At 44.8% G+C, this 13,379-nt stretch overlaps 1 protein-coding gene across 4 annotated transcripts; it reads right to left on the bottom strand.

The window, feature by feature from the left end:
• Nucleotides 1-1,451: 1,451 nt before the first annotated feature.
• On the bottom strand, nt 1,452-3,864 carry LOC134560616 (UDP-N-acetylglucosamine transferase subunit ALG13 homolog). 4 transcript variants are annotated; one of them, XM_063416787.1, is made up of 4 exons: nt 3,657-3,864; nt 3,122-3,281; nt 2,799-2,937; nt 1,452-1,582 (listed from the first exon to the last, which is right to left on the bottom strand). In XM_063416787.1, the coding sequence occupies exons 1-4, from the start codon at nt 3,735-3,737 to the stop codon at nt 1,471-1,473; spliced, it is 492 nt and encodes a 163-aa protein (XP_063272857.1). In that variant the 5' UTR covers nt 3,738-3,864; the 3' UTR covers nt 1,452-1,470. The 4 variants fall into 4 exon arrangements, with proteins under 4 accessions (XP_063272857.1, XP_063272859.1, XP_063272860.1 ...); XM_063416789.1 differs by lacking the exon at nt 3,657-3,864 and adding an exon at nt 3,492-3,625; XM_063416790.1 differs by lacking the exon at nt 3,657-3,864 and adding an exon at nt 3,516-3,586.
• Nucleotides 3,865-13,379: the final 9,515 nt, after the last annotated feature.

Genomic DNA, 13,379 nt, shown 5'->3' with positions numbered 1-13,379 from the left:
CTGCCTTGGCTGAGCTCGCTCCTTCAGTTTCATCGCTCGGCTGCAGGGAACCAGCGGGAACATCAGTGCGGTGGTTATTCAAAATTCCCTCTGCGCTCCCCGCGCTGCAGGCAAGTTTCTAGCGGTGGGTTTGAAATAACTCCATGGAAACCGCTAAGGGAGTGAAGAATCTTAGTTGCTCCTTATCAAGTATTTGGGACAAACTTTGGAGGATTGGCAAAACTGACGCTTGCACATCTGAGTGGCCTGATTTATTCAACCTGTAGCCCTTTGTGCTTGGTTTGAACGCCTCTGTGTACATTTAATTTTCTCATAAAAATGTACTTGTACATCAGATGGGCCAATTCAGGAGTTTAATGTTCTTGTTTTAAACAACAAAAGCACCCTCCCTCCAACGAATAATGTCATTGTAGGACGGGAAATTAGCACCAATTGTGCACTTCTAAAGCTGCAGCGCATTAGAAGCCCAAGAACTTGCATGAACACTTTACGCCCCCTTTGGTTTTCAAAATACTTACTTGAAAAAAATCGATTGTAACATCAACATAGTTTTCAATTTCAATACTTTAAATGGGAAGCTCTGATCAGCATCAAAGAATCCCAGAATGGCCTGGGTTTGCAGGGACCCTAAAGTTAATCTGGTTTTAACTCTCTGCCATGGCAGGGACACCTTCCACTGTCCCAGGCTGCTCCAAGCCCTGTCCAGCCTGGCCTTGGGCACTGCCAGGGATGCAGGGGCAGCCACAGCTGCTCTGGGCACCCTGTGCCAGGGCCTCACCACTCACACAGGGGAGAATTCCTTCTTTACTATGATCTAAATAGGAAGCACTGGGCGTGCGGAAGTCCAAACTATGGGTTAGGATGGGGTAACATCATGCAAAAGGAGCGATTGTATTGCCAAGCCCATTCCTGCGCTGTGTTTTACTTTGTGGGTCAATCACCCAAACCCAGGAGAGCAGTTTGGCAGCCGGTTTGCAGCTCGGTGACTTTTTTCACCTGGATTAACCTCATGCCTTTGTTCCGTTTGAGGCTTAAATCTCTCACTTTTAAGCTCTTTTCAGTGCTTCTGTAAACGCATGAAACAAGAGCTGGAGGCACCTGCAGATCATCACAGGAACATCAGCACAGACAATTTATTTCCACCTGCACTTGGCAAAAATGGTCAAGAGACCACTAGACATATGCCATGGCTGTAAAGAAGTTTAGCATATCCTCATCACTGCAATTACCATCCCAGTGCAGCTTTTGTGATATAAATATGTTCGTCCATGCAACTGGACAGTTCATACTCCCTCCTTATTGGCATTGTACTCTTTGAAGCATAAAGCTGAATGAGTTTGGCACTAAATTCAAAGCCATTTAATATCAGTTAATATTAAATGATAGTTTCTTTGAGTATTTGGCCCAGTTGGCAGATCTTAAGTGTAGGAGAAAAGACATTTTAATCCAACTTTATTATTTCTGTTTTGTTTATTGTAACCCAAAAACTTTATCCATGAATGAAGCAAACTTTTCTGGCTGTCCAGGATGAAAAGGTTTCAAAGCTGACAAGTTCATCGACTGCAGTGTCTTCACAAGAGTGCTGTAAAAACAGACCAAAAGCAAAAATTAAAGAAGGAAGATCCATCCCATAGGATTTTTTTACAGTTTTCTTTCTATTCATCCATACATAATTCTTTAGCATGGAAATATTAAATAAGGATAGATATGGAAAGGAAAAGAATGCATAGGGCAACAGGCCCCAGCCAGCACTGCTTCCATCAGCTTTCAGAGACAAACTCAACTTTTAAACTTTTTAATCTTCTGTGGTTGCAATGCTGGGAGACTGAACAAGATCTGAGGCTCTTCTCCATAAACTATAGGAGGAAATCCATCCTATCTGAACACATGGCAGAGTTCTCCCCTGATCACAGAGCCAGGAAGAACAGCTACATCAATCTGTTACTTGCTATTATCAGGCTCTAAGTGAGGCTCAAATGCTTGGCACTGCCAAACGCAAAGAAATAAAAATTCCAAAGCTGACAGAAGCACCAAGATAATGAGTTTAAGAAATTTGCTCAATATAAACGAATGCCAGGCCTGATCTGCTCAGAAAGCTCTTCTGGAACGTGTGAAATTCTGCTTGCAGGGCAAAGGAACAAGATGCAGACTAAGTAATGGCACATTTTCTCTGCCTTCAGTTTATAAGTTGTCTTGTTATTTTTAGAGTGGAGTCAATCACAAAACAGTTAGATACAGTCAAAACCAGGAGAAGAAATAAACCCAATAGGAGTCAGGATGAACTCTTATAAAAAAGGAGCTTGGGATTTTGGTGATGGTATTTTTTCAAAGGTTGTTTGATTGTGGGGTGGGGCTTTTTTGGGGTGTTTTTGTTTGGTTGGTTTGGGTTTTTCTCCTGAAGTGACAGATAGTAAATCTGTCAAACTCCTTGCCAGAGTGGATTTGGAAAGTTTGGTTAAAAAGGCAGCCTGAATAAGTACTTGAAAGACAGGGGTACTTATAGCTGCTAACCAGATAATATCTGATTTATGAATCCTCCTGAATCCAAGTGTTTTTCTTCTTTTAATCTAAATACATGTACCCTCAAATGGCAAAAAAATAATTAGAAGAGGCCACGGTCACAAGGCTTGCTAAGTGTGGTAAACTACTGCCTAGTGGCAGTCTATTCACTGTGCAAAATCTAATATCCAGATGGAGATTACAGAGAAGGAGGTACATTTCCTTGTTACATTGTCAATTCTGCAGTCACATGGACTGGATGTTCTTTTTCAGCGGGAACAGCCCCAGCAGCTCCATACCTGCAGTTACAATAGAGGACATAGCCATCTCTGTGGAGCTGTTTGGCCAGCTCAAGCTGATGGTTGTCCATCAGCTTGTCATTTATTACTACTATTAGTGGCTTTCCTTTCTCCAGAGCCTCCAGGCAGCTACCAGCACCTACGAGAGAAACAGAAAACATGGTGAGAGCTGAACGATATATCCCCCTGCTTGCTGCTGAAACAGGGGAGCCTCTTGAACAACCCAACCCTAGCTGTGGATCTCAGCATTCCCAGCAGCCGTGAGCCGGAGAGACTTCATCCCACAGACCTCCCGCAGCCCAGGGAAGCAGCCGGGGCTGTACCTGCGTGGCTGATGACCAGGTCTGCGCTCTGCAGCTCCTCAGCCAGCGAGTCCTTGAAGCGGAACACTTCCACCGCCACGGCCGAGCTGCTGCCGGGCTGCGGCAGCGAGCCCCGGCCCACCTGCAGCACCAGCTTCTGATAGCCGCGGCTCTGCAGCGCCTGCGGGGCAGCGGAGGGATGGATAAAGGGGATAACGGGGGGATAAGGGCGGTGAGGGGATGAAGAGAGGCATGGAGAAGAGGGGGTGGAATGAAGGGGATGAGGCGGAGATAGAGAGGGTGTGTGAGGGGTGTGCCCACCTCGGGCACCGCGGCGCCTGGCCCAGCTCCCGGCTACACCGCCCGGGTACCGCCACCCCGCGCCACACACCGTCCCTCCCGTTCCTCCACCGACACTTCACGCTTCTCCCCGCGGGCACCCCCGAACTGCGGCCCCTCAGCGGCGCGGAGGGCGGGCCAGCTCGTGGCGCGCAGGCGCCAGCCCCGTGAGGGCAGGCCCGGGCCGGGACCGGAGCCGGTGTCCCGGCCGGCTGACCTGCAGCGCGGGCGGGGAGCGGGCGGTGGCGATCAGCTCGTCGAAGCTGGTGGTGCCCACGGTGACGAACACGGACTTCATGGCCGCCGGGACGGGACGGACCGGGACGGACCGGGCCGGGCGCGGGGCCGCCAGGGGGCGCCGTGCGCCCGCGCAGCGCTCCCGAAATGGCGGCCGGGCTGAGGGGAGGGACGGGGCGGGCGGGAACGCCCCCTTCCCTCACGGGCCCGGCCCTCCCGTCCTTCCCCGTCCCTCCCGTCCCTCCCTTCCCTCACGATCGCTTCTCTTCCCGGTCGTTCCCCGCCCGTTTCATCCCTTCGCCTCCGCCCAGGCGGGGCTGGTGCCGCGGCGCTGTGGGGTTTTCCCCACGGTGCCACACCAGCAGAGATGGTGGCCGCTCTGACGAGCCCGGCAGCGTTTAGAGGGCTAGCCAAGACTGTTTCAGGTTTTTACACTTTCAAAGGGGAGAGATAAAAAAAAAGAAATAAATTTGGAGAAGAGATTCGGAAAGTTTTGGCCTCCGCGTGTTGTTTCAGCACTGGGGACCCACATAATTCACGCACAGCCTGTCTGGGTGTGTCCACAGCCACCTTCCCTTTACAGACTGACATTGGCCCGAGCCTCCCACAACACTTACTGGGGGAGTAACACTTCAACTTCTACCCCCAAATTATGGATTTTAAATGTGTTAACACAGTATTGTTTACTGAAGAGTAAGAATGACCTGAACAATTGCACAAACAGAGCTGGCAGTTTTCTTAATAGTAAGCGTAACACAGTGCACAATGCTACAAAGATAAACCAAAGTTAGACATCTAAATCTGTTTATTCCCTGAATTAAACTCAACAGATGAGGTCACAACTCTATACACAGTTGTGTATACGCAGATCTAAGAAAGATGCAGCTTTCTTGAGGATACCTCTGATTGCCATGTTAATGCCTTGTTCACAATGCTCATTAGCCCCCTGTTGTTTTCATTTAGCATAATGAGCTGAAGTGTATTTTAATTTTTGGATTAAAGCAAATAGTGCTGACAGCAGACACTGTCTGGGGGGGAAAAAAAGCAGTAAAACAAAACAATATTGGTGTCCTGAATGCACAGGGACTTAGTGGCTCTGCCCAGCCTCATGCAGCTCTTGCTGTTGTCCCTCAGGAAAAGGAATCCGGGAGCTGAGGGTGGCCACAACACGAGCCAAGTAAAGACCTCACAACAGGGCATGGTCTGGCAGTAAGGGATCCAGCAAAGACACTGACACAATGTCAGCCCGGGAAACCCAAACAGCACTTCAGGAATTGAATTAGCAGCAAAGACACCCACAGGTCACCTCTGTCATCCCAGCATGAGAAGGGCATGGTTAGGTAGGTCCAGAGGACCACAAAGAGGATCAGGGGCTGGAACACCTCTCCTGGGAAGACAGGCTGGGAGAGCTCAGGGTGTTCAGCCTGGAGAAGGCTCCAGGGAGACTTTAGGATCCCTTCCAGTGCTTAAAGAGGCTCCAAGATAGCTGGAGAGGGATTTTGGATAAGGGCCTGGAGTGCCAGGACAAAGGAGGATGGCTTTAAACTGAAAAAGGGCAGATTTAGACTGGATATTGAGAAGGAATTCCTCCCTGTGAGGGTGGGGAGGCCCTGGCACAGGGTGCTTAGAGCAGCTGTGGCTGCCCCTGGATCCCTGGCAGTGTCCAAGGCCAGGTTGGATAGGATTTGGAGCAACCTGGGATAGTGCAAGGTGTCCCTGCCCATGGCAGAGAGTTAAAACTGGGTGAACTTTAGGGACCCTGCCAACCCAAACCATTCCGTGATTCCATTTAAAACCCCAAGGTTAAATAAAGTCCCTGTCCAAGAGTGTGAGTGGAAGCCCCAGCTGAGACTGGTTTGGGCAGTTGGGACCTATTAGTGCAATCAGAGCCCTCACAGCTGTTGGACAAGAAGGTAGACTTGAGATGAAAGGAAAATGCTAATTTTTTCAGGTGTTGGAGATGAGGTTCAGCACCTGGTAAAGGACAGGATAATTAAATGTTAGGGGTTTTGGCTGTTTTTTTCATGTGTCACTGAAAGTCAGTGTTCTCTGCAGCTTGCACTTCCAGCTAGGAATAGGGGCTAGAATAAAAAACATTCACATGTAAAATTGCAGTGACTTAAATTTGTATTGGAGTTTTCACTGGAGGGTACATTCCACTTGCACATTGAATCAGCCTTGTTAGGGTGATTTTAAACAGAAGAGAAAAGGGAAAATCATCCATTAAGGGACTCAATTTCATGCTAATTTGTACCTGCTGTTTTAATTAGAAGTTGTAGGCAAAAGTAAAATTTTGCCCATGAGTGCTTACGCTGTGATCTGAGAACTACAGATCACTCTCAAAATGAGGTACTTGGAGCAGGTCCTGTGCAGTTTTAAGGCAGGTAGAGGTGATGTAATCCAGGATTGAGGCTGTGCCTTGTTTCATTCTTGCCTCTGCCCTGTGTTCCTACAGATAAACCACACGGTGATCCCATTCCCAGAACAGTGCCTTGTTTGCAGTTAGATCAGCTCACTGAGCTGCACAAGCAGCACTGCCAGCACAAGAGAGGGGGCAGAGCTGTGGTAGCTATGATTTATTCTGTCTGAAACATTGGGGGATTGCACCTCTGTTCACCCCTTCACTGTCATAAACTGCAGGCACGTTCTCTGAGCCTTGGCTCAGGCAGCTGAGTGCCCGTAGCTTTTGGGGCAAACCCTGTGTGAACCTAGCCCTGCCTGGGCTGGGCAGTCTCTCTTGGCAGTGCCAATTGCCTCTCTCCAATCTGTATGTGTGTGATATATCCAGAAATAGGGGCTTAGTCTGACATAGTGTGGTCCTGGACCCCAGGGAGTGGCGAGGAAAGGGCTGAAATGGAAGATAGGTTCTTGTGAGAGCTTGCTCCCATCTGTGCTTTATAGGGCATAATTTGTATTCTGATATTTTCTTCCTGTGACAACATCTGGGGAAGAAACTGAAGATGTCATGAGTGCAAGCTGGTTTTTGTTGAGAGAGGAATGACATATCCCTCCCCTCTTCTCCTTAGCTGGTATTTAAAATGTTTCTGGATAGCTCAGTTTGTCTCTTTGTATTCAGTTCAGCTTGCCACAATTTGCCCAGAAAGCTCTATAATTATATTATTCAGGGCTAAGAAAGTGCATAAAAATAAACTAGTCACCTTACATCTTTGTTTCTGAAAACTACATCCTGCCTTTAGTTTGCTCTTCAAGTCTAAAGTCTGACTCACAACTGTGGAGATAAAACTCTGATGACCCCTGAAACGCACGGGCCACAATGTATCAAATAATGAATCATTAAAAAATACCAACAGGAAGGCAGGAAACCTGTATGAGTCTACAAACTTTGATTTTCTTTGAAGGAAAAAAGCCAGTGAGTGTTATTGACCAGTTACCAGCCAGTGGCTAGTTATTGACTTTCTTTTCCCTTGTATTTTTTGCACAGATTGATTCTCCATATGGCTTGTGATATAATGCTGCAGCAGATGACATGAGGCACAGGAGAGCAATTAGACTTCACACCAGATTTATGTTATATTTCAGTACTTTTTCTATGTTTATAAATGTGCAAAAAGAGTAAAGATAGTCCTACTTTTCTTTCTGATTTGCTTTATAAAAATTTGAACTGAAAAGTGTTTGCTTCCTTTTCCTCTCTAATTGAGTTGTAGTGCTGTACCTATGAGGGTTTTTGTTACTGTAGTGAGATTTGAAAATCAGATGGAGGATCTTTTGGGGAACAATTCCTTCATATCACTGTGATTTAGAGATGCTTGGTATGGGAAAATAATGGAGTAGAATTTGCCAGGCAAATGTCAATTTGAAATACTTCATCACATTTCTGCATCCTTTGAACTGTGCCTTTGTGGGCTTGTTATTTAGCAGCTGGATTGACACAAAGGCTCAGACTGGAGACAGGGAGAGGTTGAATCACCTCCTCATCGGGGCTGACTGGCAGAAAACAGACACCAAAGCACGTGGAGGAGCTCTTCTGATGAAATATCTCATGTGGAGTGGAAGAGGACGCTGTGGCTTAGCCAGAATGAGTGTCTACCATCTGACAACTCTCATGGATTATTCTGAATTTTCCCACATTTGAGGGTGTGCCTTGAAGCCCCTGGTTCTGGAGTTACAGAATTATAGCTTTTAAGGCCTTATGTTTCTGAAGAGGAGACAGAAAACCACCCTCTTAATGCCCCGAAGGCACAAAGAATTATTTGTTAGAGATCTATAACTATGTATCTGTTTGTTACTCCTGTTTTGCTTTGTATTTAAACAATGTAATGATTCCTCGGGACCTCAGCTTCAGGAAGCTGAGTGCTTACCCACTTATGAAAGTAAAATGCTGCTGGCCTTTGCTCTCACATGAAACAGGAGGGCACCTCTACCCTGGGGTACAATCCTTGTTACAGGGACTGTGCCTTGGCTTATTCTGTCCCTGGAGTTGGATCCTTACTGATGCTCGAGTTTTCTGTCATAAAGGAAATGCTTGCCTTAAAGAACCAGAAAATGGGCTTCATATCAAATAAAACTTCTCAAAGCTGGCAATTTTCAGTAGTGTTTGGGTTACTGGGAGATTAAAGGAAACAATTTGAAGAGCAGTGGCAAACCAGGCCAGAGTGCAGAGGTAGGAGGGAGTCTGAGGTCTGTTGCAAGGAGGACTCAGAGTTGTGATGTCCCCTGGCAGCTCCTCCTGTGACAGCCTGGTACTGCTCCTTTCTCTCTGTAACACACTCACCACCACTCCTGCCTGCTGGCCAGCACCAAACACCTCCACAGCAGTCCACTGCCGCCCCTCCAGATTCCTGCATAATCCCTCTGACAACCAAATCTATTAAAAATTCATTTTCATCCAGGCAAATCAGACTCCCTGAAATCAATTGAGCTTTGTTCTCTGAGGGCAGCATGTGCTGGTGCAAATATAATCAAATCCTGAGGTGCCTTGCATGCATTTTTACAAGCACTGAGATGGAATTCATGTTTCAATTATTCTTTTTGATGTGCATTTTTGAAGGAAATTAGAATATTATGCTCAAGTAAACCAACAGTTTTAGATCTTTAGGAAGGAACTCCAAGTGAGCCAAATTCCTTTTCCCAGACAGTCTCAATTATGCAAGTACATATGAATATTTGTTTGCCATGCAGCATAAAAAGAGGTAAGGAGGTGAACCCAGTGTGAACTCAGACTAAATTTCACTTCTGTCCTTTTGCCTGCTGCTCTCCAAGAAGCTGGCTCAAGACAGCGGTGGTTTATGTAGATAGTTTGAATTTTCTCCAGAAATATTCAGGAACATCTAAGTCATGAAGTAAATGGATTTTGGAAATATGTAGACTTGCTGATTATGCCCTACAATTAAAGAAAAGCTGCTCTAATTCTGCCAGAAAAGCAAAGGGGTGTTGGGCAGACATGAGCAATGGTGTTTATACCAGGAGAGGGCTGCCTGCCTTCGCTGCAGTGAGGGCACCCAGCCTGCAGGCTCCGTTTTGCTCCATCCTTTCTGCACAGCATTAACATCTTCCCTTTTGCAATGCCTGTTTTTAATTGCCAAGCCGCCTCTCAGAACCAAAGCAAAACAGGGAAGGCATTTGAGGTTCCCTTCCCAGCTGATCAACAGCCACGGCCAACACAGATCCGCTCCAGGTCTGAAAATCCAGTGTTGTTCCATGGGCTGGACCTGCCTGTTTGCAGCCAGCCTTGTTCAGGGGAGCTGTGCCCTCTGCAGCATCCCCTGCTGCCTGCAACAGCACTAGGGGTGCTAAAAGCAGTGACAGTCATGATTCATTTCTCTCTGCTGTTTGTTTGTGCTAACAAGATGATAGCTTATTATTTACAAGCAGTCTAGTTTCCATTAGACATTAGGGATCACAGCAGCCACAAGATACTCAGCAAAACCACTGAGCTCAATTTGGAGATTCTTTAACAGCTCTGGGCCACCAGGTTTTTTCTGTGTGCATGATATACAGCGTATACTGAGAAGAATCAATACCAGAAACATCTTTGCATGCATTTCCTGTTTATGGTCTTCTTTTTATCACCAGAAATGCTAGAAATGTTTTATGTAGAGGCAAAGCAGGAGGTTAATGTTATGCAGTGAATTTCACGAAGATGAAAAATTGTGGCTTTTATTTTTTAATGTTCTAAGGATATATGCAGAGAGACATGTAAGAGAGATCTAAAGTCATATTTACACCTGGAAAGCTGTTTTGAGTGTGTGTGCATGTGTACTTTACAAATAAATCCTCTTATTTAGGTATCAACATATACTGGTGAATCTTCTTTCAGGATTTCTTGTGTCATAATTCCAGGATAACATTAAGCTGTTTAAAATAAATCATCATTCTACAACTCACTGGGAAATATTGGACCAGATTCATCCCAGGTATGACTGGGATGCCTTAGATCTAAATCAGAGCTCGGTGCTGCATTTGGGAGAGCCATTATTACTGCATGCACTAATGTCAAAACAAGAATATTTTTCATTATCTTGCCTCTAGAGAAATCTTCTGAACTCAGATTAGTCCTGTTTGCTTCATCCTTTAGAACACTTATGTGTGGCCACCTGTACTTCCATCCACAGCAATCCTGCCTTTCCCTTTCCCTTTCCCTTTCCCTTTCCCTTTCCCTTTCCCTTTCCCTTTCCCTTTCCCTTTCCCTTTCCCTGCTGAAACCAAGAGCTGTTCAGGCTGCTGAATGTTTGTGTTCATTAAAAGAGGCTTTGTGTACCAACGTTTCCTGTTACAAAACGCTGTTCTTGTCACTGTGCCATCTCAAAATGGTGATTCATGTTTAAATCTGTCCAAATGAAGGGCCTTGGTTTTGCTTTCTTGATTTGTGAGTGTATCACAGATTGGGCTGATGGCTCAGGGTAGCCTGAAGCCCTAAATCTGTCCCAAAGTGGGGTGAAGCATGGCAGATGTACAGACAGGTCAGCTTTGTGTGCCTTGCTTGGAAGGTGGAACTCTTAAAGCTGAAAAATTCTTCACACTTTGCAGCATGGTCCATGTTTAATCCTTTTGGATTAAAATAAATCATCATTCTACAACTCGCTGAGAAATATTGGACCAGATTCATCCCAGGTATGACTGGGATGAATCCTTTTTGGCTCTGAGGTTTCAGTGTGGATATTTGCCATCAGAAATTGGGCTGAGGACTCTTGCAGGCTGCTGGGCCACTGTTGCTGTCACAGTGCTGAACTTGACCCCCTGCCTTTGCCATGGAGCAAATGATGTTCCTTTTCTGTCCCTTATCAAAGGGATGGAATTGCCTGGCAGCACCCACACTTATATATTGACACTTCTGGTGTAACTAGTAAAATAAATTAATTTTTCCAAAGGTAATGAGCTTGATATTAAAGAAATGATCCATGCCTAAGATCAAAAGGAAATGTCTTTTGAAGGAGTGTCCCATGTCCCTCCAGGGCCTTAGATTTCTGTCTTCATAGTCAAAATCATTCCCTTTGGTTTTTCTGAACCTGGAATTTTATTTTTTATTTTGTGAGGCTGTGACTTGGTGAGGATTCAGGTAAAATCATTGATTCTGAGATTGTTATTACACAAGGTACTGCTGGGATATTGTTGTTTTCTGTTTATGAACAACCTACCCCAAGGTGCTAATTAGCTGGAGGAGTTGCATGTACACAGAGCACTGGTTTGTTTCTCTGTAAAAATACATTTGGGGTTGATGTGACTTGGCTTAATTGTGAACATCCTGTGTTTTCTGAAATCAGCCAGGTAACAGCAAAAATTTGTGAGACTGGTATTTTTCACCTAAAAACTAATTACAAATATGTGGTTAATCCTTAATAACAACCATCCTCACTAAGGGTTTGTTAGGTGCAATGAACACATTTAAATATTTTTGTTTGTCTTCCACAAAATCTTGTTTGCACTCAATAAGATCTGTTCTTGAGAGTTGGTACCTTTGTTCTGTGGTTGTCATCAGCTATTTTCTTGTCCCAGGTGCTGTGCAGGCTGGAAGAAATTCTTCTGTGCCTTACTTTGGCATACAAATGTGATTTGTGCCATGCCAGGTGTTTCTGTTCTGAGTTCAAGGATGCCTGAACAAACACGAGCTAAAGCATGGCTGGGTGTAATCTGTGACTTCTAAAATTAGATAATGCAGATGCCTTAAACTGGTCTTCAGTTTTATTTTGCTCAGAGGAAGAAGGTTCACGTCAGGCTCAGATGAAAGTATTGAAGATATTTGTGGGTTCTAGATAATAATGATACATCAGTTTTAAGTTGAGCTGTGCTTCAGAAGTGGCTGCAGTAGGAGGAACCAGCATGATCTCCATGGGTTTATGTAACAAAAATGAACACCAATTACAGTGCATTTTTTCCACTGGGACTTAGCCCATCATTTTGTCTAATTATGGTATGAATCCCACAATGGAGAAGCCCTTCTTCTGTAAAGAACTAATTCCCTCTAGAAATGCTAAAAATCTTAACTCCAATTATAATGAATTTGCAATAGATACAGAGAGCCTGTGCCAGCCACAGGGAAAAAAAAAAAAAGAGAAACAAATCAATAAAACCCTGAAAAACATGAAGGGCTAGCCTGGGAGACAAAGAAGAAATGTGTAATTTGTATAAACTCCTCTCATCCTTTATCTAAGCTTGTACTAGATAAAGTGATTGATCTATGAAAGGTTACTGTCAAATGATTGCTGGTGGATTTTTTGACATACACTCAAGGAATATTGTTGGATTAGAGAACTTGGGAATAAAATGGCTGAAAACATCTTCTACACCACTAAGAAATTTGGAGACAATGAGACCAGGGGTTCTGTCACCAGGCATGTTACATCCCAGAGTGGTTTGCCTGGTAAAGAAGGGAAAAAACTCTGATTTTCTCACTCGCAGCCCTATTCTTCAGCCCAAGTTCCAGCATTGATTTGATTGGATTTCTGTAGATCTGAGATGGTTCACTAAGCTGCAAAGCTCTGCTGAGGATTGCTCAAAAGACTCCTGAGTGAAAAAAAAGTCAACAGAGAGAAGAGAAGAGAAGAGAAAGAAGAGAAGAGAAAGAGAGAAAGAGAAGAGAAGAGAAGAGAAGAGAAAAGAGAAGAGAAGAGAAAGAGAAGAGAAGAGAAGAGAAGAGAAGAGAAGAGAGAAGAGAAGAGAAGAGAAGAGAAGAGAAGAGAAGAGAAGAGAAGAGAAGAGAAGAGAAGAGAAGAGAAGAGAAGAGAAGAGAAGAGAAGAGAGAGAGAAGAGAAGAGAAGAGAAGAGAAGAGAAGAGAAGAGAAGAGAAGAGAAGAGAAGAGAAGAGAAGAGAAGAGAAGAGAAGAGAAAGAGAAGAGAAGAGAAGAGAAGAGAAGAGAAGAGAAGAGAAGAGCTGCATGGCTTCTTTGGCACAACAGAGGATGTGACAAAGATTAGGCTATGGTCACTCAGGGATGAAAACTCCACATTCACATATTTTATTTTGCCTGGTGTTCTCTTTGAGTTTTAAACCAGCAGTATTAAATAAAGAGTCAATGTTTAATATTGAAATTGCCTTCCCCAGCTGTCTGGTGAAGTTGAATCCAAACCCTTATTTTCCTTCAATAGAATGCAATATATGTTCATACTTCATACCACTGAATGAAAGATCTTTCAGATTCACTTACAAGAAAGAATAAACAGCCTTCCCCAGAGCAAGACTGCATTTATTTACAGACTGGTCTGCTAAAAAACCCCAAACCAAATGATGGTCACTGCTGAAAGGTGA

The sequence above is a fragment of the Prinia subflava genome, chromosome 20 (genome assembly GCF_021018805.1).
Source record: "Prinia subflava isolate CZ2003 ecotype Zambia chromosome 20, Cam_Psub_1.2, whole genome shotgun sequence".
In the NCBI taxonomy this organism is placed as follows: domain Eukaryota; kingdom Metazoa; phylum Chordata; class Aves; order Passeriformes; family Cisticolidae; genus Prinia; species Prinia subflava.
The sequence above is the reverse complement of the archived record's forward strand: the minus strand, read 5'-3'. Positions and strand labels throughout refer to the sequence as shown.

What these genes read in the sequence shown, in the direction of transcription:
- LOC134560616 (XM_063416787.1), bottom strand. Translation starts at nt 3,737, where the DNA reads ATGAAGTCCGTGTTCGTCACCGTGGGCACCACCAGCTTCGACGAGCTG. An exon ending in GCTCCCCGCCCGCGCTGCAG is followed by an intron (nt 3,282 to 3,656) that starts GTCAGCCGGCCG and finishes GCTGCCCCGCAG; the next exon opens with GCGCTGCAGAGCCGCGGCTA. An exon ending in GTCCTCTATTGTAACTGCAG is followed by an intron (nt 1,583 to 2,798) that starts GTATGGAGCTGC and finishes CTGTTTTTACAG; the next exon opens with CACTCTTGTGAAGACACTGC.